The 27,924-nt window shown below is 38.8% G+C and overlaps 1 protein-coding gene across 1 annotated transcript in view; it reads right to left on the reverse strand.

Moving 5' to 3' along the window:
* The window catches only part of CSMD1 (CUB and Sushi multiple domains 1), a 1,433,388-nt gene that overhangs the window by 165,404 nt on the left and 1,240,060 nt on the right, over positions 1–27,924 (reverse strand). The window contains exons 34-37 of the mRNA XM_065899861.1: positions 21,460–21,663; positions 20,322–20,446; positions 19,854–19,950; positions 13,105–13,209 (exon numbers count right to left, since the gene is read on the reverse strand). Of these exons, the coding sequence (XP_065755933.1) occupies positions 13,105–13,209; positions 19,854–19,950; positions 20,322–20,446; positions 21,460–21,663 (531 nt within the window). The remainder of the gene's footprint in view (positions 1–13,104; positions 13,210–19,853; positions 19,951–20,321; positions 20,447–21,459; positions 21,664–27,924) is intronic.

Below are 27,924 nucleotides of genomic sequence, written 5' to 3' on the forward strand. Positions count from 1 at the left end.
AGATGATAAAATTGCTAAATATGGACAAATACCATCACTTACACCTTTAACTTTTTTTATTGATATAAATCTAATTTATCTCCCTCTCCTTTATAACTTTAGAAAATAAACTGCAACTATATTTCAATTTCACCTTTTTTTTTTCCCATCACAGATTGGCATGAACTCCTACTGTATATCATTTATTTTTTATTTGACCCTAAAAAAATACATTTAAAATACTTGTGCCAAAAAATTTCTAACTACAATTTAGAATTCTAAAAAGATAAAGATACTTTATGATTTTGAAACACATGATAAACATGCATTTTTTTGTCCAATATTTAGAGCAGGATAAGCAGGACCTTTGTAAATATAGTTAAAATAAGTTCGAACATTTTGTTTTTCAACTTATCACTGTCCTCATTTCAACTGGCATTGTGTGTGGTTTTCAAACTTCACAATTCAAAACAAATATGTTGTTCTAGCTGGACAGCTTAAAACAATAATGAATATAATAACCAAAGAAAGAGGAAAGCAGACCAAATGGAGAGATCAATAGAGTTGGATTATTTGGCAGCTGCAAAGAGGTCGAAGGACAGATATGTAGAAACATGAGCATTAGGTACATGACAGGTCATCATAAACACTACAGAGAATATATCGGCTACTCCTTCATTTTGAAACGAAAAAATTTGTCGAATATATTGGTCATTGTAACCAATTAAAGAACCATTCCTTTGCATAAGCACACCCTAAGACAGAAGTGTTGTTCACAATCTCTGTAAACCCATAATCCAAAAATTGTATTAAAGGTCAGACAATGTGCTGGAAAACAGGTGAAGAAAGAAATCACAACTTCACATAGGGAGACCTGATGGGAGGATGACAATAGATGAAGTAAATGTCAAATGTCATGAACACATAGATCTAAACCTACATGTGTCATCCTGTACACTCAGACTTCTATACAACATTGTTCAATATCCACACATCTTCTTGACATCAAAGAGTAGCTGTAAAGAAAGCCCCTTTAATTAAGAAAAAGTAGCCAAAGAAAAGAAACTACTTTCATTGTCTAAGAAGTTTAGTGTATATGTGGAGCTAAAAGTATTTTTTCTTACCTGTCAACTGTTGGCTGGTTCAGTCCACATAAAAAATGCTATTCTATTCCTTCGATTTAATAGATCATAAGGTCTCATTAAGGCACAGGGATTGTGTGTCCAGTGTCAAGAGAAGCAATCTCATGAATTTGGGGGGCAGTAGAATTTTTAACTGTGATTGAAGTTATTATTAGTTTAAAACAGATTGTTATAACTTTAAGACGTTTTATGTAATTGCAGTTGTAACCACAACGAAAACATCTATTTAATACAAAGAGAAGTTATGTCACTACAAAAAAATCAATGAGACAAAAAAAAAAAATGGAGTAAGAGGAAAATAGAGACAAAAGTGCTAAAAGACATACAGAAAACAAAGACACAGATCGGCAGAATGGATTAAAAAAAAGTTCCAGGCATTTGCTATCTACCATTTACTCATTTTAGATCTAAGTACACATGGAGTCTAAAAGTGAAAGGATTGAAAAAGATATTTCATGCAAAAAGGAACCTAAAGACATCAGGGATGGCCATACTTAGAATAGATTTTAAAACAAAAACTGTCACAAGAGACAAAGAAGGACATTATATATATATATAATAATAAAAGGGTCAATTCACCAAGGAGATATAACAATAATAAATATATATGCACCTGACACTGGAACTGCCAAATAAGTGAAGCAAACACTGACAGACCTGAAGGGAGAAATAGACACAAACACAAGAACAGTATGAACCTTCAATATCCCACTTTCAGTTATGGATAGAACAGCCAGATAGAAGATAAGGGACAGAAGACTTGAACAACACTAAAGTCCATTTAGACCTAAGAGATATATACAGAATACTCCACCCAAAAAAGCAGAACACATATTCTTCTCTGGTGTACATGGAACATTCTCCAAGACAGGCCACATGTTAGGCCACAAAACACGTCTAAACAAATTTTAAAAAACTGAAATCACACAAAGTATTTTCATCAGTCACTTTAGAATGAAACAAGAAATCAATAGCAGAGGGAAAAAAGGAAAATCCACAAATAGATGGAAATTAAAGAACTCAATCTTAAACTCAACCAATAGGTCAAGGAACAAATCACAAGAGAATTTAGCAAATATCTGGAGACATGAAAACAAAAACACAACATATAAAAACTTACAGGATGCAGTAAAAGCAGTATTAAAAGGGAAGTTTATAGCTGTTAATGCTTACATTATAGAAGAAAAATGATCTCAAATAAACAACCTAACTTTATACCTCAAGGGACTAGAAAAAGAACAAACTAAACCAAAAGTTAGCATAAGGAAGAAAATAATAAAGATTAGAGGAGAAGTCAATAAAATAGAGAATATGAAACAATGGAAAACATCAATAAGACCGAAGTATTTTTTAAAAAATATCAACAAACCCTTAGATAGACTGAGAAAAAAGTTTTAAAAGACTCAAATAATTAAATTTAGAAATTAAAGGCATTTTAAAAAACTATGAACACTTATACACCAATGAAATGGATAACCTAGAAGAAATGGATAAATCCCAAGAAATATACAACCTACCAAGTATCATGAAGAAATAACAATTCCGAACAGACCTATCATTAGTAAGGACGCCCAAACCCATGGGCCTTCTTACTTTGTCCTTGTCCACACTCTGCATCCATCAGCAGACCTGTCAGTTCTACCTACCATGTGCATCTCACATCCTTGTTTCTCCTGCATCCCACCTCCTCTGAGCCACAGAACTGAGCTTCCTCTGAGCCTGTTGACAACTGCAACATCTGTTTATCTGATGAGGATACCCCCTCTCTTGTCACTGTCCCAGTGGGTCTCTACTCAACAACCTAATTGATCTGGTTGAAGGATAAATCAGATGACGTTACTTCCCTGATGGAAACTGTTCAACGTCTTCCAACTGTTCTCAGGATAAAATCCTGGGCTACAAGGTGGGGAACATTCTCTCTCTGGCTCACTCTTTCAATTTTGAAAGTCCTGCCTCTCTTCTGACTGTCCACAAGGCTCCCTCTAGTCTAGACAATTTTTTTTTTCGGCTTCATGAGTACAATAGGTGCCTTTCTACCTGGGGTACCCCTTGATAGTTTCCTTTGACTACAATGCATTTCCCTTAAGTCTTTTTGTGGTTGAATAATGTCCATTGTTTCATCCTTCCTTCAATAAATATTGTCAATGAAAAACAGAGCACCACAGTTACTTTGCACCTCAGAATACTGCTTATTTGCTTCAAGGTGCATAAAACAATCTATAACCATCATGGTGTTTCCTTATATATTATGCCCCCACCACTAGAATATAAATTCTGCATAAGCAGAGACCATGTATGGTTGTCTCATCATGACTCTGTCTATGGAGGCTAGAGGCTAGAGTTGGCATATAACAGATGTCCAATAAATGGGGATGAATGCAGCTACATCCACAATTTAGTTTCGGGGGACAGGAATGAGGGGGCAATCATCACCAGGAGGAGATGAGTCTCAAATGAGTTACAAGGGTGGATGCACCAAGTGACAACTGATAATTTGAAACCAAACTCCTTTTCATGCGGGCAACTCTCTGAGTAATGGGCAGAGTGAGTAGCAGCAGAATTTCTTTAATGATTGACGATCCTCTCAAGCAGCAACCAGAGACTAGCTGATAAATACAGAGTTAATGTTGGGACCCACCTCTTAAATCAGTGGCAGGGACAGTAGGTGATGGTCCGGAAGAGTTTAGGATTAAGCGTCAGTTCTGTACACTCCACCCTTCCCTGTCCCAAATCCATTAATGCCTGAAATTCCAAAGACTATCAAAGGACAACAGGAAAACTGTACTCCAATCCCTTTATTTTAGAAGAGAGTCAACTAAAGAACCCAGGGATCAAGTAGTTTATATTGCACCTTTCACTTAAATTTAATACTTGTTAAAATGCCAAAACATCACTGTTAGGAGAAAAGTTTTAATCAGTTACCAGTTTTTTGTGTGTATTGCATTCAACCCCAAATAAATCTGGGATTCTCTTGTTACCCACCAAACAAAGTTCTGTTACTACTGAATGCCCAGAACAGTCTTGTAAGAGAGACTTCACATTACCAGAAGGGTCTCTGGAACATTCTGTGATGTTAGGTAGAAGTCAAGATATACAAGACTTTAAACTCTTCCATGGTCCTTGGTGCAATTAGATCTTGGTATGAAATAAGGAAGACATGAAGTATCAATTGATGTTAATGAAAGCAATTTTAATAGGAGGCAGGAGTTGAAAGGGTCTCGGGAGATTCTTTGAAATAAAAGCACTTAGATAAATTTTACGGATTAACAAATGATTGATATAGAGTTAAATACAAGAAGATAACTTTATTACACCCCTGAATGGACACGGTTTACAGGACGCCCACTCTGGTGGAGGTACAGCGCTGTCTTCCGTGGATGCACAAGATGAAATCTCCATAAATGCACCCAGGGGTATATGAGGTATTATTTTATCCAACCTTTCATTTCCTGTGATTTTTACTCATGCCCGCCATTCAAGTTGAGAAACCTTATTAGTATTATTAATATAGTATTAAAGTGTCATTAAAACATGCATTAATAATTTGCATGCATTTATAAGGATTACTATAAATGTAGAAGGCTATTTCAAGCTGTCAGTATTCAACTATGATAACATCTCACTAAAAATGTGTAGTACTTTTCATTTCAAAAACTTAAGGCATTTTCCAGAATTTTAATCCTCATTACATACTTCCTTCTGAGTGCCTGTTTTGAAATGAGTCCACAAAGGAAATGAAATGTAGTACTTATTTGATCACTGAAAACAAACAGAATGCAAGTATTTTAAAAGCACATCCATAATAAACATAGCTTTATAGTGATAATATTCTGTTGACGATCAGCTCAGACCCCTGCAGGAATTAATGCAGTTCACTATACTATGTTCTCACCATTATATCAAAAACTGACACATGACTGTCATATAAAGTTCACTTCTGAATTTTCTAGAAAACCTTTCTTGAATACAACTTCAATTTTAAATTATAAGTACTTTTTAGAATACAGACAAGCAAGGAACTTATCTCTTTTAATTACTGCATTTTCCTTTTTTTTAAGATAATTAAATAAATTCTATTTCCTTTTTTTGCTTTTATTGCCAGAAATTTAAAGCTAAATTTAGTGCCTAACAATACCAACTGTTTTAATATAGGGGGCTAGTATATTTATATCTTTCTCTTTAGCTGCCTTTTAAATTTTTCTTTATTTTAATAATTTCTTTGTTGTACACTTATTTTTAAGTTGCACCAAATACTTGAAGAACGGACAGGTTATCTGTTTTTCTAATCTATTTTTTATTCATCTGAGTATTTATCGTTTGAGTGAGATCTTAGAAAATTCATGCTGTATAATGCTATATAATATTATTTTTCATTATACACATAACTACAAATTAAATACATATGAGAAGGACTTAATCATGTATAATAAGTTTTGAACTTGTTGTACTTGAAATACTACTACTATATTACAGTCAGCTCTAGGTCAAATAATATTTGAGAAAAAATTTAAGTCTGATAATAGTAGAACACTTTATATTTATTTTATAATAATCACTTTAACTAACGACAATTAATACACCGAACTTGCAAGCATGCTAAAATGTGAAAAAAATCTCCATTTGACTCTACCTTGTAAAGGATAAGCATTCATTTCAAACAATGAAAGAGTTACTATCTTTACTTTTCTCTGAAATTTTTCTTTTTTCATAATAACTACAAATCACTAATTCAAACTCCTCTTTTTCAGAATAAATATATTGTAAATGTGTTACTGCAATATTATTGTCTTTTTATAAAAAAACGAAAATTATTGTCTCTCTCTCTCTCTTACACGAGGCTGTCATGGCCATAGCTTACATGTTCCAGGCTCTGACCCATCTGTATAATGTTCTGTATCAAAGGGCCAGAGAATTAGACATGGGAGAATGGCTTCCACATCAGACCACGTCCTCTGCTGAGCTACTGTTTAGAGTAGAAAGCTAACTTTCTGCTTTGTAGGACATCTAAAATTCCCACTGCACAGTAGCTTCTCTATTTCACTTGCCTTCCAGGGGTCAAACGTCGTATCTCATAGACTCTAGAAATACTTTGTTAACTCCAATGGGTTTCCCAGTAGTGAGTGTGAGAGGAAAAAGGTCTCGAGAAAGACAGTGAAATTAAAAAAACTTTCATATATAGAATTATGTTGGTGCTGTTTGGACTCAGTGCCATATATCAGCACTAAATAGGCTTGGATAATTGTAGAAGGCTTTCATTTGAGGTCAAACACACTCATTGGGTTTATGACATTAATCTGGCATAGATGCCATTCGATGAGGACTTACGTGGTTCCCTGCAGACTCAGAAATTAAGTATCTTCCAACATAGCAAGACAGAACTATGTGTAAGCTCAGGCACAGTACCAGTCTAATTTAATAAAGAAGGTTTCAGTAATGTAAAGTGTGACTATTAAACAAGCACTGCTATGTGTAAAAATCGAGATAAGTAGTTTCTATTTCAAGCAACCTCTAAAGGAAGATTGTCTCAACTAGATGGGTTTATTCTGCTAATAATGTATTTGTAATGTAAATATATATTACATTTAATTCTATATAATTTATCTGTAAATATCTCTGAATTTGTTCACAGTTATGAAGAAACCTATGTCACTACTTTAAAGTTACGTGTACTAGATAGATAGATGATAGTTATAGATAGTTGGATAGATAATTTTGTTTAAAAACTGGACATTCAAGAAAAGTTTCTCTATGGTTAATCTAAATAAATAATTTTAGTATTCATCTAGCCTTGAACTAGAGCAATTTTAAAACCCATAAAAAGACTTCCACTTCTACTTGGGATATAGAAATCTGTAAAATACAACTTCACTCCCACTTTAACAATGAGAAAAATCTGAACTATAAAATCATAACCTTTCTTGAACTCATCAGGGAGCTGAGATTTCAGGTACCCAGGTGACATCAGTTCCAAAGGATTAGTGCCTTCAAGGAGAGGGAGGACACACAAACTGTCACTGTGACAGATCACAGGAAAGGACCAACTCACACACAGGCAATGACACATCAGCTAACGTTTTAGCAAATGGCCAGTACCTGAGCATGGCTCTCCAGTAGCTCAGGGCCCCAGACAGAAGAGAGTCTGTCCTTCCTTCCACATGCCTCCATTGACTAATTAAGAGAGATACTGGGGGCATGGTAGGAGCCTGGAGTGAGCCTCTCCCTTACCACCACCAAATACCAATGTTTCTGTGGAGAGGGGCATGACACCTGACGCACTTCCCGAACCCTTTCACTTTTAGGAAACTAAAGTGTTAAGCCACTGGGAGAGGAGCAGCAAAACCTGTTCCCTCCAGGGCACAGGGAAAGGGGCACTGCAGCTTGGAGAAAGGTGTACGGAAAAAGAAAGTCTACATGTGGGGTGTGGCAGGAAAGCCAGTATGAGCTTAAGACGCTACATCAGCACCAAGACCATGGTCTTCCAGCCCTAGGGAACACTCAGCAAACGCTCCTCAAAGACCAGCCACAGGTAGACCCTGACGACCTTGGGAGGGGGGCAAGAATGCTGAGAACACCCCACCCCACTCTGTGCAGACTCTCAAGGTTTGACTTAGGCTGGAAGAGAATCACAGAGCAACTCTGACTCCAGTGCAAGCTTAACACCGAGCGACAAGCAACAGCGTCTACTACTGGGGGAGATGCCACCTCTTTTGAAAAGGTGTTTAGGGAGGACTGACAGCTCAGAGTGGAGTAACGATGCTGAAAAAAAGCCCCCAATTAGGCACTTGGCAGTGCCAGCTCACCAGTGAGGAATTTGATGCTCTGAAAGTAACCATAGCGACAACGGAACTCAAATCCAGTGTAACTCCTGACTCAACAGGCTAACAAAAGTGGTGCCCATTCCCAGGCACAAATATTAACCACAATCTCTACGGTTCTACTCGTGGTGTCCACCTTTAATAAAATATTCAAGAAATAACAACCCTTTGCCTAGAGATGAAGTAAGTAACCAGACTCTGCATACTCATATAGTGGAAATATAAGACAGGGATATCAAATATAAAAAATATGTTAAAAGATCTAGTGGAAAAGATAGCATGCATGAAGAGATGGAGTAATTACTGATGAGAGACAATAATTATAAGAAAGAAGAGGAGGGCTTCCCTGGTGGTGCAGTGGTTGAGAGTCCGCCTGCCGATGCAGGGGACACGGGTTCGTGCCCCGGTCTGGGAGGATCCCACATGCCGCGGAGCGGCTGGGCCCGTGAGCCATGGCCGCTGAGCCTGCGCGTCCGGAGCCTGTGCTCCGCAATGGAAGAGGCCACAACAGTGAGAGGCCCGCATACCGCAAAAAGAAAACAAAAACAGAAAGAAAGAAGTGGAAATTCAAGGGGCAAAACACAATATCAGAGATGAAGAATTATTTCAATAGACTCATTAGCAGACTTAACACAGCTGAGGAAAGATTCAGAGAATCAAAGGTTAATAGCAACTACATAAACTGGAACACAAAGATAAAGTGTGAACAAAACAGAACTGAGGAACAAGAACTGTGATACAATATCAACAGGCCTAACACACATGTAATTAGAGTCCCAAAAGAAACAGGAAAAGAGAATTGGGGAAAAGAAATATTTGTAATGATAACAGTCAACAATTTTTCATAAATAATAAAAGACATCAAACCTTAGATCCAAGAATATAAGTTTACCCTGAACAGGATGAATATCAAGCGCATGTGCGTGCGCGCGCACACACACACACACACACACACACACACACACACACACACACAAATCCATCTAGACATACTATAGTCTACCTGATGAAAATGAAGAAAAATTCTTAAAGGAAGCCAGAGAACAGGGACAAATGCGTAGCCATAAGAAATACAGCTTACTTTTCATCACAAACTATGAAATAAGAAGACAATGAAGTGGCATTTTTAACATACTGAAAAGAACTTTCAACCCAGATTTCTACACCCAGCCAAAATATCTTTCAAAAATGAAGGTAAAATGATGACTTCCAGAAAAACAAAATCTGGGAGAATTCTTTGTCTGCAGATCTGCACTAGAAGAAGAGTCAAAAGGAGTTCTTCAGACAGAAAAATTTTAGACAGAAACTTGGATTCACCCAAAGAAATAAAGAGCTCCAAAGATGCTAAAAACAGGTAAATATAAAATATTTAGTTTTCTTATTTTTATCCACTCTGAAAGATCAATATCTAAAGCAAAAACAGTAAAAATGTTTTGTGGGCTTTATAACATGTAAAAATAATATGTAAGACAATAATAAAATAAAGGATGGAAAGAGGAAATTAGAAGTATATGCTTGTAAGTTTCACTACCCATTAAGTGACATAATATTATTTGCAGGTAAGCTGTGTTATATTAAAGATGCATATTTTAAACTTGTCTAGGGAGACCATTAACATTTTTAAGAGTTTATGTACTAAGTCCATAGTGGAGATAAACTGGAGCAATAAAAAGATTCAATTAAACCAAAAGCTGTCAGGAAAAGAGGGGAAAAATCAACAAGATACAAATAGGATCAGTACAAACACTCCAACGGGGCTCATGTGTTTAATCTTATTTGTCCTCCTCCCACCAAATTCCACTGAAATAAACTTGTTTATAAATATTTACATATACAATTGGCCTCTGTATCCATGGGTTCTGAATCTGTTGATTCAACCAACCATGGTTCAAAAATGTTTGAAAAAACACATTCCAGAAAGTTCCAAAAAGCAAAACTTGAATTTGACGCAGGTTGGCAACAATTTTCATAGTATTTCCTTTCTATTTACAACTATTTATGTAGCGTTTTCATCATATTAGTTATTATAAGTAATCCAGAGATGATTTAAAGTATATGAGAGAATGGGCATAGGTTAGGTGTAAATGCGACAGCATTTCATTTAAGGGACCAGAGAACCTGTGGATTCTGGTATCCATGAGGGGAGACGGGGTGGGGGGGCTCCTGGAGCCAATGCCCCACGGATACTGAGGCAAGACTGTATATATTGTTTCATGTTGAATCCAAGAACAGTCACTGCCATATTGTTCCCCAGGAGCAGGTTCCATGCTATATACCTCAAGGTCAGATCTTGTATTTTCCAATATAAACCAACATCATCATTGTTCCCATATCTATAATTTAAAGTTCCCAGAAATTTAAAGTTTTCGTTTGGTTCTTTTTCTTCAGCTCGGAGCTCAGAGCAAGAGTGAAGCTTGTATCCTTCCGCTGCCTAACTCAAATTTCTAGTCAAGTCCAATAATATAAAACCTGGCTAGATGGCTACAGGCTTGTATGAAGCATTCAAAGATGCTGGTCTTTTGACCTTTTAGCTGGATCGTATAAGATCACAGAGAATTTAGATCACACATACCACACCGGACCTCCTGGGAATCACTTTCGCTAACATTAATATTTTACAACTCATCCCTTCAGATAGTGTTTGTTTTTTGTTTGAGAAGTTCCTATCAGTGTTCGTTTGGAATTATGGACCGTTACAATTAACAGGGCCTAGGCTTCACCTCCATATGCGAAAACTCAGACTCCTCAGATGGAAGCAGGCGTGGACTTGCCATACAGCGCAGGTTTTAGGGCCAGAGCTGGATCTAGAACTGGATCTCCAAGACTGACTCCCAAGCTTCTTTATCTTCCACATGCCATTCAGCTACTAGTGACAGGTGGTGTCACCACCTGTAAAGAAGGGCAGTCTGTGTGCTCTTTCTGATTGGACAGTTGGGATAATTTGGACAGGTGCTCAGTAAACTGCATTTGTGATGAAACATATCTATGTCTACCTGTGTTCATTCTGTAAGTCGTTAGCAGTCTGACTCTGACCTGGGCAGGCTGAACACATGCTAGGTTCTGTTCCTTCTCCTTTAAAATCTGAGCATACCTCAAAAATGGTGTTTTTTGAGGACAAATGAGTAAGCACCCGTAACACATTTAGGGCAGGACCAGGCATAAATGTGTGCTTGTTGTTGTTTTTACTATTACTACCTGGATATATATTGTAGCAAAATGTCTGAATTCAGAGACACGTGGACTGGCAATACACATTTTAAGCTTGATGCAAAAATATGCTAATAGATTAAGAATATTAGATAATCTTTTGAAAACTTACTTCAACAGTCCTCCTGCTGTTTAGTGTTCACCTTAATAAGATTAATTCTACCAACACTTTTTATAATCCAAATTTTAAACGGACACAAAGAATTAGAACAGAGAAATGACTGCCTCTAAGTACATGGAAGGTAATGCCATGCCCTTCAGAATGCTGTCAGCGTCCGAAAACAACCACTCAGAAAAGAAAATCACGAATGAAAACGTAGCATTCCGTGTGGCCAAGTAAAAAATAAATACATTAAGTAATGAAACAAGGCCTTAAGATTCTTGAACAAGATTAATTTCTGTAAGAAATATGTTCGTCTCTCTTTTAATGAATTTTATCAGCTGAGAATAAAGTGAAACGTAGGTAATTACTATATTGTTGGAGCTGAAGTCTGTGTGAGTACACAGATAATCGTACACAGTAATTGTAGACTAATTATTTTACTAGCACCTCTTTCTATAAGGAGTGAAGAGCCAGAAGCCACAAGAGAACTTTGAGAGGAAGAAATAAGCACATTCATCAATTCTAACACTGCTAAAAATATTAGTGAATTTATTAACACTATCATAAATAAGGTTTATAGTTTCGTATCTACAGATGTTCACAAAATGCATCAAAGTAGCAGATTTTTCCAGACATATCCTACATAAATAGCATCCATAGTATCATTTTACGCTGTCACTAAAGTAGTCCTATTCAAATAAATTGGAATAAACTTGCATACAAATGCCTGTAATAAGTAGGGAAATTTAACTGGAATGCGAAACAGCCCTGTGGTTTGTGTCTGGTTCAGAATATTTATCATCAGCTGGAAACCTGGCCTTTCCAAAACATGCATGCATTTACATCCCAGCAAACTGTTTATTTCAATCCAAAGGATTACTTATTAAAGCTTATCCATGTATTTGCTTATTTGCAACTGCTTATTAAAGGAGATGAATATCAACATTAAGCATTTTTAGTGCTTGAAAACATGTCCTAAAATAAACTTTACTCTCATTGGAAATTCTTATTTCACTTTTACAAGGTTTACCTGCATAATCAAACGCCAAAGAAGATCTGTGAATTTGACCTTTGTCATCCCATTTATCAGACTATTAACTCAGTCTCACATCCATTTTTAAAAGGTTAGCATCTACTTTGCATTACCTTCTTCCAATTAAAATGAATAATACACAAAGGCAGGCACTAAAGTGGCTGCTCTTTGCTAGTCTGATTCTACCAGCCTCTAAGACTAGAAATAGAAAGGGCTTATGACCATAATCTATTTGGAAATTATGACTTTCTACATTTTTGGAAACTTACATGAATATTTGCTACCACTCACAAGAAAACTAGTAATATTGCAAATGTTTATTTTCTACTTTTTTTTAACACAAACAACCTGAAAGCATAGTCAATGTTTTAAACTTACATGAATATTTGCTATCACTCACAAGAAAACTAGTAATATTACAAATGGTTATTTTGTACTTTTTTTAACACAACCAACCTGAAAGCATAGTCGATGTTTTATCTAATTATTCCAGATGCTAAATTCTTCATTCCCCTATTGTCTTTCATAATATAATTAGAATATATAATATAATAAAAATATAGCTCAATATAAGAATATATTATAATTATAAATATATATTATAATATAAATTATATTATAAATATTATAATTGTTATAAAATTATATAACATAATAATAACATAGTTCATAGAGATCGGTTTTGTAACACGCAAGTTCGTGGAACTTCCAAACATAGTTTTAGAATAAAATTTCACTGTGCAATAAGGGCAGGGATCTATTTTCCCTTTAAGAAAATTACTCAATATCCCAATGAAAGCCAGATGCAGAAACAGGTGACCTTACTTTTGTATTCCAGGTGGAAGCCAGCAGCTGCCACGCTGATATCCGACTGGAAATGCAGGTAGAGCTGATTGGATGTGCTGTTGAGCAGTGCTGGCACGGTGGTACCTGTGAGAAGTGATGCAGTTGAGCTTTAACATCAGTGATGCGTTCACTCTTCGCATTGTAAAATCACTAAGAATATCATACTAAGTGATATATGTTAGAGAAAGACAAATGTTATAGGATATCACTTATATGTGAAATCTAAAATATAATACAAATGAATCTATTTACAAAACAGAAATAGACTCACAGGCATAGAAAACAAACTCATGGTTACCTGAGGGGAGAGGGAGGGAGGGAGGGAGGGAGGGATAAATTAAGAGTTTGGGATTAGTAGATGCACACCGCTGTATACAAAGTAGATAAACACAAGGGTTTACTGTAGAGCACAGGGAGTATATTCATTAACTTGTAATAACTTATAATTTTCAGATTATAATGAAAACTCATCTGAAAATATAACGTATTGAACAGAATCAGTTTTCTGCACACCTGAAACTAACACAATATTGTAAGTCAACTATACTTCAAAAAACGTCACTGAGGATATTTGTTCAGGTTTACAGATCCCTTTAACTTGTCTGATCACCACATATTTAACCCAAGTATTGGCTTTGATGGTTATACTTTTAGCCACTCTCTTCTTCCAGGTCCACTAAGAAATTCCACATTTTCTCTGCCTTCCTCAGGCAGATGTGACATCTCTTTATCATATCAGTGAAAACACACAAATTTTTATGCTTCACCATTCATTTGACTCTTCACATTGTTTTCTTTTATCAACATAACCATTTGCTTTTTTTTTTTCACTTGTCACGAACGAAGAGGGGACAAAGTCTCAACACGCAAGTCATACGGAGGTTGGGGAAGCAGTTAGACTGTAGATCTGATGCAATATATTATCCAGAAGAGGTTGCTTTTGACTATATATTCTCTTCTCTATCCCTGTGTGACTCGTACTGAATAATCTTCTTTCTGAGATCTGCAAATGATTTCAATGAAACACACATGGAAAGGAAAATACAGGTTTATTTTACATAATGCCTCGTTTAATTAAAATGGTCTAACCTACATGATAGCAGCTGACAAATCAGGAGATTTAGTGATGCTGAGGACCAGGGTGACAAAAAAGCCAGGGTACCCAAGGTGCCGAGGAAAAGCGTGTGTTCATCAGCCAGAAGTGTAAAACATGTGGGCGGAATGTATTGTAATATGGGAAAACAATAGCTAGCTTAAATCCCTTTTTACCAAAAGGGTACATGCTTGATATTCTACTGTATTCAAATCATCCTCTGAATAAGTACACACTTCCTATATATGAAGGAAATACCCATCACGTAAAACTCATCATGGTGCAGGCAAATTACTAGATGAAGGTGATGCTAATGTATAAAGAAAGAAATATAACTTTAAATAACAAAACAAGGAAATAAACTGATAATTATCCAAGACAGATGAAGAATGTTGCAAGGATAATATCCTTTGTCACCCTTCACTCTCTGCTTAAATGATTCTAAGATCCTCTGACAGCTGTAATTAAACAATGACTCCAGGTAAGGACTCCAGCCATCCGTCCCATCACTTGGTTGTCAAAGACTCTTGGAAGATGATGTGAACACAACTCAATTCATAATCATCCCTGCAGAGCCTGGGTGACCTCCTGTGTCCCCACGTCCATCCACACTGTTAACACCCGCTGAAGTCCTCCCATCAGAGGCCCCCTCCCTCTCCGTGACCTGTGCTGCCCTACAGGCAGCTGTTGGGCCCTAACGAGCCAGCCTCCTCCATCCTTCTTGGTTTCACTCACTCCATCCCTCCATCTTGACCACCATCATCCCAGCACAAGCCACCAGTGCTATTAACCAGGATGAGGGGATAGTACCACACTCCTAACTTGTTTCCTGAATCTACTGTTGCCTCAATCCAATTCATTCTCCACTCAGGAACCTGAAGGTTCTTTTTAAGATGGACACATGATTATGTCATGTTACAATTCTCCTGGATTCCTGGTCATCTTAGGATAAAATTTCAGCCTCCTTGATTTGACCTAAAGACCCTGCCTGATCTAACTACTACCTGCATTTCTAGCTGCTTCTCACTACTCTATTTCACAACTCATTTTCCTGTTCAAGGTGTTCCCATAATCATAGTCTGGGATGCTCTTTCCCTCTCCTCTATCCATTTTGCCTTTCTTATTCCTACTCATTCAAAAATCTCCACTCTTCTCAAACTAAGTGTTTGCTGAATGATAAACATTTAGAAAATGTCTTCAGGGCTTCCCTCGTGGCGCAGTGGTTGAGAGTCCGCCTGCCGATGCAGGGGACACGGGTTGGTTCGTGCCCTGATCCGGGAAGATCCCACATGCCGCGGAGCGGCTGGGCCCGTGAGCCATGGCCGCTGAGCCTGCGCGTCCGGAGCCTGTGCTCCGCAACGGGAGAGGCCACAACAGGGAGAGGCCTGCTTACGGCAAAAAAAAAAAAAAGAAAATGTCTTCAGATTTAACCCCTTTGTTATCTGACCTTGGTTTGATGCGTGAAGATAGACAGATACATACATACATAGACTTTTTTTAATTGCACAGTCATGGAGGGGGAAACATAAGCCTATTCCTGCAGGTCAGCAGACACATATAAAGAGAGATTATTCTTGAAACTAATTAATAGCTAATGGAGTGCAGATAGGGGAATGTTGCAAAGTGGGGTGACCTCAAGACAAGAAGGAGACATGCACCCAAAACTCCAGTTTTAACCCATTTTTTTTCCAAATTGTATGACGTTTGCTGTCCTCTCACTCATGTATTATTTCTGTATATTTGGATAATGTCTGCAGAAAGAACAATGTTATCTAACCAGGTAAGTTTTAATTATAGCACCTGTACTACTTTCTGTCTGGTTTTACCTGTAACTTCAGGTAATCAGTGTATTTAATAGCCTCTAGCCCCCAGTCAAGTCATTTCCACACACAGGTACTCAACACACACTTTTGACTTTTTGTTTATCTTCCCTGTGTTACAGTGGAATCAGAAAAACTGCTTCCACTCCTGACTCTGACACAAATCAGTTCTGTCACTGAAAGCATTTGAATATGTTCTAATTCTGTAAAATAAAGATAACAGTACATCCCTTATATGTGAGTCATACATGTGCTGTGTGTGTGAAAGTGCTTTGTGGATTATCACGTCCCCTCTAAATGTTCTTATTAATTGTAGCAAGTAAATTCATGAACGACAATCCTGTTTGTACTTCTGTGATGATACATAGTCATTTGTTTTCCTACAAAAGATGCTGGATCTCAATGCCCCAGGTGGCATATGAGGCGTGCTGGGGGTGCTGGGAGGATGCTAGGTGGCCGGCACCTGCTGCAGCCACAGAGTCCTGCCCTGCGCGCCCCTGCAGGGGGCTCCCGCTTAGGGCTCTGCTCAGAAAGGACTCTCAGAAGAAGCTTATTCCCACTGTTCAAAATGCAACTGAGAGGTTTTTTTTTGTTTTTGTTTTTTTTTTTTGCGGTACGCGGGCCTCTCACCGTTGCGGCCTCTCCCGTTGCGGAGCACAGGCTCTGGACGCGCAGGCTTAGCGGCCATGGCTCACGGGCCCAGCTGCTCCGCGGCATGTGGGATCTTCCCGGACCGGGGCATGAAGCCGTGTCCCCTGCATCGGCAGGCGGACTCTCAACCACTGCGCCACCAGGGAAGCCCAGCAACTGAGAGATTTTTTAAAAACTGTTGCCACAGGCAGAATACTTTTGATCGCATTGTCTCACTGTGACCTAGACAGAACCGCACACACAGAAAGCTGAGAAATTGCATTACAGCTCTGCAGACTCCACTCGCAGCACATGGATATTTACTTTCCCTCAATCCCAATTGTCAGCTACAAATTGGTATGAATTTTGCTCTGTCTTATCCACTTAAAACTTATAAGCTGTCTACTTCCCAAAATGATTTTAAATGGCTTACAATGTGAGTCCTACATACACATGGCTATCCAGACAGAAAAGGAAAATTAAAAAATTGAATTTATTCAAGAAGTCAGTCAATCATTTTTCCGGAAATATGTACCTCTAACAACTACCCATTCTTGTTTGTTTTCAGTCAACAACTAACTTTTAAAATGGGTTCAGATTCTCCTTTGTAAATATTTTGAAAGTATCATAGGAACAAAAAAGTGTAAAACATATTTTAAACATTTTAAAACATATTCAGATTTCATGGCTGATGTGTCATTTCTTCCATATAAAGTTAAAAAAAGACTCCTTTTAAAATATTTTAAATAATTTTTAGCTTAAAGTTGCAAATATAGTACAGAAAACACCCATATACCCACTATTTGGCCATATATTACATAATAATGATATCTATGTCTATGTTTCCACAATACATATGTGTGTAAAATTATTTTATTCTAAACCCTCTGTGAGCAAATTGTAGACATGACGACTCACTTCTTGTAAAAACTCATTGTGCATTTCTTCAAACAGAGCAGTTCTAAAAAAAACCCCAAAACAAAAAAAACTAACACAGATGCAACAGTACCATGTATTCTAGAGAAATCACCGGAATTTTGACAATCTGCCAATAATGGGTTTTCCAGCAAAAGTACTCCATCCATGATTACCTCCCTTCAGTTTTTTTTTTTGTCTGGAATAGTTTCTTAGTCTTTCTTTCCCTTTCATGAACTTGATACTTTTGAAAGACACAAGTCACTTTTTATATGTAAAATATTTTTCAAAATCAATTTTTATTTTAGAAAATTATAATTCAAAAAAATTATTTTTACAAATTATACCATGATAAAACTTAATAAAAATTACTCATGTGAAATATTTTTCTTTAACATTTTATAAGTTAATCAAATGCATGCCTGAAAGGATTTGCTGTTGTTTACATAGGGGGTTCTCACAATTTTAGTATTATATCAATATTCATTTAAGCTGAGACTACACTCGAACATAAGTTTAGAAAATGGCATTACAAAAGATTGAGAGTGAGTAGTTTAAAAAAAACAAAACAAAACATGCAGGGCCGCTGTGCAGTAATAAGTCAGATGTTTTCACTGCCGTAAGTCTCAGGGCAGCCAAACTTCAAAACCAGTCCTCCAAAAAAGGTGAAGGCATTTAATAAAATGATTTTTCTTTAGCAACATAACCTCCAAAGAGAATGTCTGAGGTTCTCTGACTAGATTCAGATGGTGACGCATTTTTGGAAAGAATATCAAAATGTGATGCTGTATTCTTCAGAGGTCACCATATTTGCCGGCTCTCAGGGGTGTGAGGTAGCTGCCTTGGGACGCTTCCAGAGGCTAATTCAGGGCACTTCCTCTCAAACTCAGCTTTTAGTGACATCATGCTGGTTGTTTGAAATCAGCCCTGGTGGGGGTATTTACGCACCACAGCAACTGCAATTCTAAGCCAAATCAAACTTATTTGTTCATATGTTTATGAACAAATTTATTTATTGGTGACCTGGTTTATCAGGTCACCAATGAGTAGGTGTCCTGATACTGGAGATCTTAACATGACTGCCTGAGGAAGGTGGTGTCTGTCAGGCTTCTCAACTCTTGAGTTACTTCTTTCGTCCTTTGCAGTGAATGAGGGCTAGGTGGGGAGACGCACCGAGACTGTGGCTCTCTGCTCCTCACCAAAATCTCACACACTAGTTTTAGCATTCACTGATGTTCCAATGTGAATCATTTACTGTCCTAATGGTTGCCAAATGGTGATTCTCTAATTCCTTCTCCTTCTAGATTTATTAGTCTGGATTCTGCAAGGGAAGGCTTTCTCTTTCACTCATTCCGTTCACACATGTATCTATTTACATCAGTTTGGATCCATACATTTCTATTTTATAGGAAATGGTTCATCATGTGTGCTTTTCCCATCAGAACCTTGGAGTCAGCAACTCCCCAAGAAGCACTAGTTCCTTTAAGGGAGAATGGTATGGAAAGTGATATCTAGAAACCTAGAATTGGGTATGAGGTGGGTTCATGGCTACTGGGGTTATTGTTTTACACCTCTCAAAAGACGGAGGTAGGAAATATGTACACACACACACACACCCGCATCCACACTTATATCTTCCTCTATGTCTACAGCTACACATATGAAGACCATGAGCTCACACTAATGTCTCAAATTCAAATCCGTCACAACCAGCTCCATGCCAGCCTTCCTCATGTCCATTTTCCCACTCCCTTCTCAGTCACTGAGAAAGCCAGTTCACTTCATCCTCCATATGTTTACTCATGTTCTCAGTTCTCACATATGTCCCCAACCTTCCATCTGTGCCCCTACCCCCTTGCTCCACCACCTCCTTACGTGGTCCCCAATCGTGCCAAACACGTCCAACAAGCATATGAGAAAAGGAAAATCAGCCAATCTAAAGTTCATTCCCCCCACCCCCCTCACACAATTAACTTCAGTGAGACACCCTGTTGGGCCCACAGGGTAATAACCCACTCTTTCTTCCCAGCTCGGGGGTCTGACAAAAGTGACCCGCTGCCTTCACATCAGCCCTCCTGCTCGTGGACGACAAAGCTTTCTCCTTCACACCTGCGTTCCGATGCTCTTGTTCTAAGACTCCCAACACTAGAGAAACTGTTATGTATACAGAAGAGCCTCCTGGAGAAACGTCAACAGTGAGTGTTCTCTTGCAGTTTGTCAGTGTTTGACGATTCTGATTCACGGGAACAAGGGGATGGGTGCCATCTTACCTGAAAAACTTCCCAGTCTCGGTGCAGCCACATCACCGCCATCGTAAATCTCAAGAGAGTCCCAGTTCTGCTCTGTGGCAAAACTGATGACTTGAATCTACCAAACAATAATAGTAACTTAATATTTATTTTTTGCTTAATAAAATTAGACTAGTCCAATAGGGTTTTCATGAAATTAAAACTATACATGTAAGAGAAAAGCGAAACCAAAGAAAAGAGATCATGGAAGTGACATCCAAAAACTTCTACAAATAGCCCTTCTGATAGATTTTATTCTAAAAGTCTATCATTTTTATTTCAAATGTAGAAATATGATTACAAACACTTTGTAGAAATGGTAAGAAAAGAGAAACAGGTTATGCTTTATGTATTTAGAATAACCAATACAAAAAGGGGGGAAAAAAAGAAAGGAAAAACCCGTGGACAAAAGCTTTGTTTATTAGTAGACTCTGGGCTTTGAGAACTTACCTGAATTCCCGATCCCTCTGTAACTATGATCTTCCATATACAGTTTAAGTTGTTACCATATGGTTCAGGGTAGCCGGGGGATAAAATTGTACCTCTCCGCTGAGTGAAATTGCCACTGCAGGGTACTAAAGGACAAACCCATATTTAGTAAAAATAAAGCACAGTGAAGAACAATGTTAATGTTGTACTTAGTGTTCTTTCACTGTGTGATCAGCTATTAAGAGATATTTTACATGGACTATGGTACTTTAAATGGCATTTTTAGCCAAGGTCAAATTTAGTCTGTTGTCTCTCTCTCTTTTTTTTTTTTTTACCATCTTTACTGGAGTATAATTGCTTTACAACGGTGTGTTAGTTTCTGTTTTATAACAAAGTGCGTCAGCTATACATATACATATATCCCCATATCTCCTCCCTCTTGTGTCTCCCACCCATCTAGTGTGTTCTCTTTTAAATGATCAATACCATAGATTAGTATCCGCTATGCTGCTAAGTCTCGGGCACTGTCTAACGATGTCATCTCTGAAGTGAATTCTGTTTAGAGTAACTGATCTACTACAATTTAAGAAGTTCTGCAGAGTTTTCTATATGCGGACACGCAACTCAAAATGATATTAATGGGATTTATGAGCAAATCCAGAGAGAAGAGACGCTTAAAATGCACAGATGAATCCAAGTGCTAAATCATGATTGCACTGGAGGTTCTTACACAAAATGAAGCAAATAAACTACAACCAACAATGTCATTGTTATTCAGGCTGCGTTAACCTATTACTTTTCAGACTTTCATCAGCGCCAATTTATTAAAAGAGCATTACACAAGTAATATAACAAATCAACATTGTAGTGATTTTTCCCCCAAATGAAATTATGTTGTATACCCATGGCTTGAGATGACATACTTAATAAGTATCGAGAAGGAAAACATGTTTCATGCTTGTTAATCTGATGAGCTGTTCCATGAAACAATAATTTTTAGGGTTTGGCTGCTACTCAATTATTTCTGATAAACTGCCCTTTAAATAGGTCTGGAGCATGGATCAGTTCATGTGGACTGAAGAGCAGCTCTTCAGAGCTGCTGTGACCCCGAGATGGAGGACCACGTGCAAGTTATCCAACCTTAGGGACACACGCTTACCTACGCAGCTTGGGATTGTGTCATTCCACTGAGCGAGAGCGTTGGGCACGGACTGACAGCGGATGGCCATGGAGCCCTGGAGTAGGTATCCTGGGTTACACTCAAAGCGAACGATGGAGCCTGCTGAAAACTCCAAACCAATTCTCCTCCCATATCTGGGCTCGGGAACAGAGCTGCACTGGGTGTCACTGGTCCGAGGAACAGCTAGAGGCAAGACACACAACACAACCATCTGCATGTGCATCGTGAAGCCATGATATTTCCTTGAAAATAGAATTTAAGATAAGTCTAGAAAGAATTTATGTTAATGTGGAAATTAATAATGTCTTTCACAGTCTCTGTAGGGGACGATTTAGGGAGCACTTCCACATCTACACGCATCTTCATGTCAACCCTGAGGACCACCTCGTATTCCCATTTCCGGAGAGGAAAACATGGCATATGGAGAATTAGTGCTTTATGAGGACTGAACGATATTCATGCACTTACAATTAATTAAGCACCCAGATCATTGCGCCAGGGATAATGAGATGACTAAGAACCTGTACTTATCCTCGAGGACCTCAGACTCTAGTAAGAAAAGCTGTTACGTAAAGGATTATTTATAAATGGCCATGGTGATTTAATAGCAAAATTAAAAATAGAACTACCATATGATCCAGCAATCCCACTTCTGGGTATTTATCTGAAGGAAATGAAATCACTATCCTGGAGAGATATCTGCACCACCATGTACATAACAGCATTACTTGCAATAGCCTAGCTATGGAAACAACCTCCATGTCCACCAATGGATAAATAATATAGTCCATACCTACAATGGAATATTATTCGGCCATTTAGAAAGGAAGGAAATCCTACCATTTGCAACAACATGGATGGACCCGAATTCCACACGCTAAGTGGAATAAGCCTGTCACAGAAGAACAAATGCCGCGTGGTCTCACGCATAGGAAGCAATTAAGAGAGACAAACTTACAGAAGCAGAGAGCAGCCAGTGGCTGCCAGGAGCTAGGGGAGCGGCAAGTGCGGAGCTGCTGTTAAACAGGTATAAAGTGTGTCATGTAAGACGCCCAAGTCCTAAAGATCTCCCATACAAAGCTGTGCCTATAGTTAAAGGTGTTGGGTTGCGCACTGCTAATTTTAAACAGTGTAATCCGTTCATTTTAAACAATGATTTAAAGGACTTAACCTGAGAGGGTAAATCTCATGTTACCATAATAAAAACAAACCCCACATACCATAAGAAAACATACAGTTAAACAATTCATTCTGTACAGAAAGACTTGGGAGGGAACAGAGGGGAATGGGAGTTTGCGCCACGGTCTGAGAGCAGAGCTGGTAATAAGACCCAGCTGATGGCCTCATTCCCAGGGGTCTTCCCATTGGACCAGCGATTCTCCGAGGTGGGAGGTGGGGATGGGAGAGCAGTTTGGGGCTGGAGGGAGTGCTGACACTTCCCCAACGTATCTAATATTATAACTGTCGGTTTGGAAATGAAAAAAAGAGTCTATACAGCAAAGAACAAAGTTTAATAATATAGTCCAGCTGGTGGGGACATCATTTGGCCTGAAGGCTGGGAGAAAGACAACGAGCAGCTCTGACACCGACACCTGGTTGCTGCCCGGCCTGAGAGCTGGCTGTCCTCCTGTTGACCACACACAGTCTCCGAGGTCACTGCCTGTTCGTGATCACAAGCAATACTGGGGACACTATGCAAGCCACAGAAAAGAACAGAAATTCCCCTCTCCAGACTAACATGAATCATGACCTTTACTAATCACAGTTGCAGCCCTGCTCCGTTCCTTCTACACCCGACGTAAAAACAAAGATGCCCATCGTCACAGCGAACCCCTGACAGCGGTGAATCCCAAGCAAAATCATGCTGCCCGCGGTCCCGCCCCGGGTCCCCCAGCACAAGCCTGCATCCTGTAACTACCCCCCACCCCGTACTTTCTTCTTGTCCCCAGGTTCTCCACGGAGTGTGGATCTTATGGTCTTTGATGCTGGGCCTGGCGGCTGAGCCTCATTCCGGTGAGATGTGTACTCAGGCTGTAGATCAGAATTCACTGATAGGCAGCGAATTATCGCTATGAGATTTTTCTATTTATAAAAAGAGGCACGAGATAAAGTTTGAAAAATACTTCAGTGGCAAAGGGGTCTGCCACCCCAAACAGACTCTTTGAGAAACAGAGCCACAAGGTATGCACTTGGGAGTCTGCATTTTTGGCTTCTGTCCCTGAGTTAAAAGTCAGTTTGTGTTTATTGTCTCCAAGACCCCGTTCCTCGCCATCCTCGTGTGCCTTCATTCGAAAGGGGCCATTTTATTTAAAAATAATCCTTCTGTCTTTAAGATCCTTTCCCCAATACACTGGCATCTTGTTTTGAATTGAACCTGAACAATAACAGACACCATTTGGGTAAATTGCTGGTCAGGAAGCAATTCTATGAGAATGGAAGTCAGAAGACTGTTTTGATGAAACTACGTTTCAATTCAGTGTTGAAATATTTTTGATCAGAAGGCAAAAGTTAATAAAATTGTGTATACTGTCTAATAGCTATAGTCAATAAAATTAATGATACTTCAGAATGTTCTTTTCTATAACTGAAAACAATGCAGAATATAAAATATTCTACTGTAATAAAATATGGCTTAAAACTTATATTTGCCATATTTTTATGTCTGGGTTTTTTGTTACAGTTGAACAGTAGCATGAAAGTGATAAATAAATAAATAAACAAATACATAAAATGATATTCCGCTATCAATTCTTGAGAATTTTTTACAAATATGGAGAAATCTTAACTGTTCAATTTGTCCTGAACTACTTGGGAAGCACCCTGTATTCATGGCCAAGCTTCCACACTTGTCTAAGTGGCCTCAAACATAGCATTTTTCCAGGGTATCACAAATGAGGAGAAACACACCACCGAGGGTCATCTGTACACATGTCACTATTAAACCTTTCTTCATGAACTTCAGAGTTGTCTATTTTCAAGGAAAATAACAATAAGTGAATAATACCCGCATTTGAATGAAATGATGGAGGACAATTTTTAGAGGAAGAAGTTTGCAAAGCTAAGAAACCAATTTTCAGTATCTGAGAAAGTGAGACAGAGGAAACCTAGGAAATAGAGGCATCAAAACTGCATGTAATATCTGGGGGGAAATTCCAGCAGTTAATCCATGCTGATGAACTTGTCCCTTTCAGCCCGCCCTCTGGGGCTTGCCCTCACCTGGAGGTTTCGGGCCACATCAGAGAGAAATTCTATTCTGGTAGCCATTATTCTCCATCTTTCAGTAAATGCTCTGCACTACTGTGAAGCAGGACTGAAATCAGCCCAGTGCCAGGTGGGCAGGGAACGGGGTCAGCCTGGAACAGACGGTGATGAACACAGTGATTGGCTTCTCAGGCCGAGGACTGTGTTGGTTCAGAGACTGGGTGGTATTCTCTGGGACTTTCATGACACTGAAAACGGGCGATATTGTGAATATGGGGAAAAGGGGAACATAATGTGATGGAATCTTACATCACCACAAATGCTCTAAGCTACAGATGCGTGCATGCAGTTCGTTTACTGCACCTCTTTTAGAGTAGGTGGAGTGAAAGAGAACAACAACGATAATAAAATAAACCTGAATGCAGACAAGAGTAACTGTCCAAGTGAAGCAGTCTTTCCTATTTCATTTAGTGACACAGGGACATATTCTATTTCTGAAAATCACCCTGTCCTCGTAGTTTAAAAATCTGATTTGACAAGCCATTACTAGTCGGTGAATTCAAAGCATACATCACTGAATTATGCACAAAACTTTATGCTCAATCTCCTTTGTAAAAAGTATGCATTTTATAAGCTCTTGAAACAAAATGTGAGTTTCTTAGAAGTGGAAAACCAACTAAGCTGTATAATTTACGCCATCTGAGGAAACATGAGGCCTGGGGGAAAATCAACGAAAACGTGTATTTGCGTGCCTAGGAAGGACCTCACGCAAAGAAAACCTTACTGTAAATTCCTCCTACCCAAACTTAGAAAAAGCATTTCCATCTCTCTAGCTCTGTTTCTGGTATCTGTTTATTTTAGGAAAACCCTGGCAGAGGACAGTCCTGAGAGCTGCTGAGTCTGGGAGACCGGCAGCTGGAAGGCTAAAGGCAGGATGCTGTGTGGTGAGGCTGGGAGATGAGAAATGTGACCTGGAAAGACAAAGACGTGGCCAACTGGCATTTGTAAGTTGTGCACAGTGGGGAGGTTTGACATAAAAGCACAGCTCCATTTTCCCCTTGAAATATTCAGTAAGTCCTGCATGGCTTACTAATTTTGGTGTGAGTGAGTTATTTTGAGGGAACTAAAAGGCGGGTTGAATTCTACACTGAAACACACAAGAAAAATAGACGATCTGTGGAAACAGCAGGCATAAATGTAAGACAATTACAAATAGTATATTGATGAGACATTGTCAACCACCAAGTTTAACACAGACACATTCAGTCGTGTGCACAGAGCAGAGAGGATGAGGATGTGCCTCAGAGTAAGCAGGAAAGGAGAAAAGAGTACTTGCTCTGCCTTTGTTGGTCTCTGTGGCCACATAGCTCGCTTCTTGTGTCGATTCCAGTGTTAACAAGGTTGATTCTAGTATTAAAAGGTGTGTATTTTGGGCCAGAAAAAGTTGCTAAGTGCAACATAACTACTTCACAGAATAGAATCAAAGGGACTTTAATGAGAGTGGGTTTCGTGTACCAAGAGGATGCTGGGCTTTTCTCCAGCCCAGCAAGGTGTCACGGCGGTGGTCCTTGACGGCCACTAGTTGGTAGGCCAGACTGCAATGACCACAATAGCCACGAGCAGCAATAAAATCACTGTTTTCATCCCACTGAGAACCCAAACTCACATTCTCGACTTTATTCACCATCCTAGAGACAGCTCCTCTGGACCGTGGTGGAAAGGGGACCCCCACCGGGGGTGTGGAGAGACGGTGCTGAACTTGTTAAGAAATAGTAGGTGAGTCTCCAACACGGCGGGTTTCTGAGGACTATTTGATTTTTATGTTTGCATTGACCTAGAAGACCTTGACATTAGGGGTAGTATATTTTCTATGGAGTGACAAAGAGCATTAAAACCTGTAGAACCACATTTACTGATGGCAGGTTCTGCCAGTCTCTTGGTCCCAGAGCTTAGGAAGAGGAGGGGCAGCTATGGGAATCCCCACCATGGACATTCAGGGAGTTCCAGGGTGTTAGCAAGTGGGGATGGACGGGGGGTTTCTCCTGGATGCGTAAAAGGAAATCTAAAACATTCTGAACACGTTCATGTTTAAAGGCACTCCTCTTAAGTATTCAAGGGAGATGTTACAGTGTCCAGAAGTGACTGTTAGAATGATTACAGGGACTCTCGCTCCAGGAGGACGCACTGTGGTGTGAAGGGTCACCCCATTAGCCTTCTTGGGTGCCCATGTATCCTCATGCACCCTCTTACCTCCCTCACTTTTCAATGTACCCTTCTACTCCAAAGCAGCATGGAAAGCAAACAAGCAAATACAACCCAGCAGAGACATAAAAGTTAAAATACTTGGTAAAAAAAAAAAGCCTCTATACTTTCATTTCTTCACCAGATCAGAGGGGCAGCAACATCCTCACCACCACCTTCTCCGTGTTGTTCACCAGGGCGACACGGAGGGTCAGGAGCTGCCTGGGTCGCGTACTACGGCTTTTTGTACCTGACACCTGCACTCATTCTCCACCGAAGTCTGAACAGCTCTTTACAACAGAACTGTCTGTGAACAAGGGTTACACAGCCCATAGCCATGCAAGTCAGAAGGTCCCTGCGCAATTTTAAGCTTTAATAACTTATGGAGGAATGGAGTCGTATGTGGTATGTGAAAGCACTATTCAGAATGTTTTTACACAATAGAGTTCAAATAATGTCTAGTCTTCCACTAAACTACTATCTTTCAGAAGGCCATGTTCAATTTAACTTCTGAGATGGTCTGAAAACTTTCCCAGGTGCTCCTGAGTGATTTATAAATTGCATTCATGATTCTAGTTCTTTAGATCTGAAGGATTTGGCTTTGATAAAAAGACATCCATTTTTGCATAAACTCACTGTAGGAACAAAGCAAGATAAGGAGATATATTGGAACTTTAGAAGAAATACTGAGTATGTTAGAGACATATTCTTAAGTTAGGAGAAATACTGAGTATGTTAGAGACATATTCTTAAGTGCAAGGAAAATACATTCCTTCTATAAATGATTTCCTCTTTTCACTTTTATGTATGTTATACATTTTAATGATAATATGTTGCTTTAAAACAGGAAATATAATTTTAAAAACCATGACTTCTGAAGATAACATGTGCAAATAGGACAGACATAGGGTCATGTGCCTCAGATATTTTATTTGATAATCTGATCAATTTTCTAATCTTCATCAAAAATTAAAGGAAGTCCCTGATTGAGGCAGACAATGC

Source organism: Phocoena phocoena, chromosome 21, assembly GCF_963924675.1.
Source record: "Phocoena phocoena chromosome 21, mPhoPho1.1, whole genome shotgun sequence".
Taxonomy (NCBI): domain Eukaryota; kingdom Metazoa; phylum Chordata; class Mammalia; order Artiodactyla; family Phocoenidae; genus Phocoena; species Phocoena phocoena.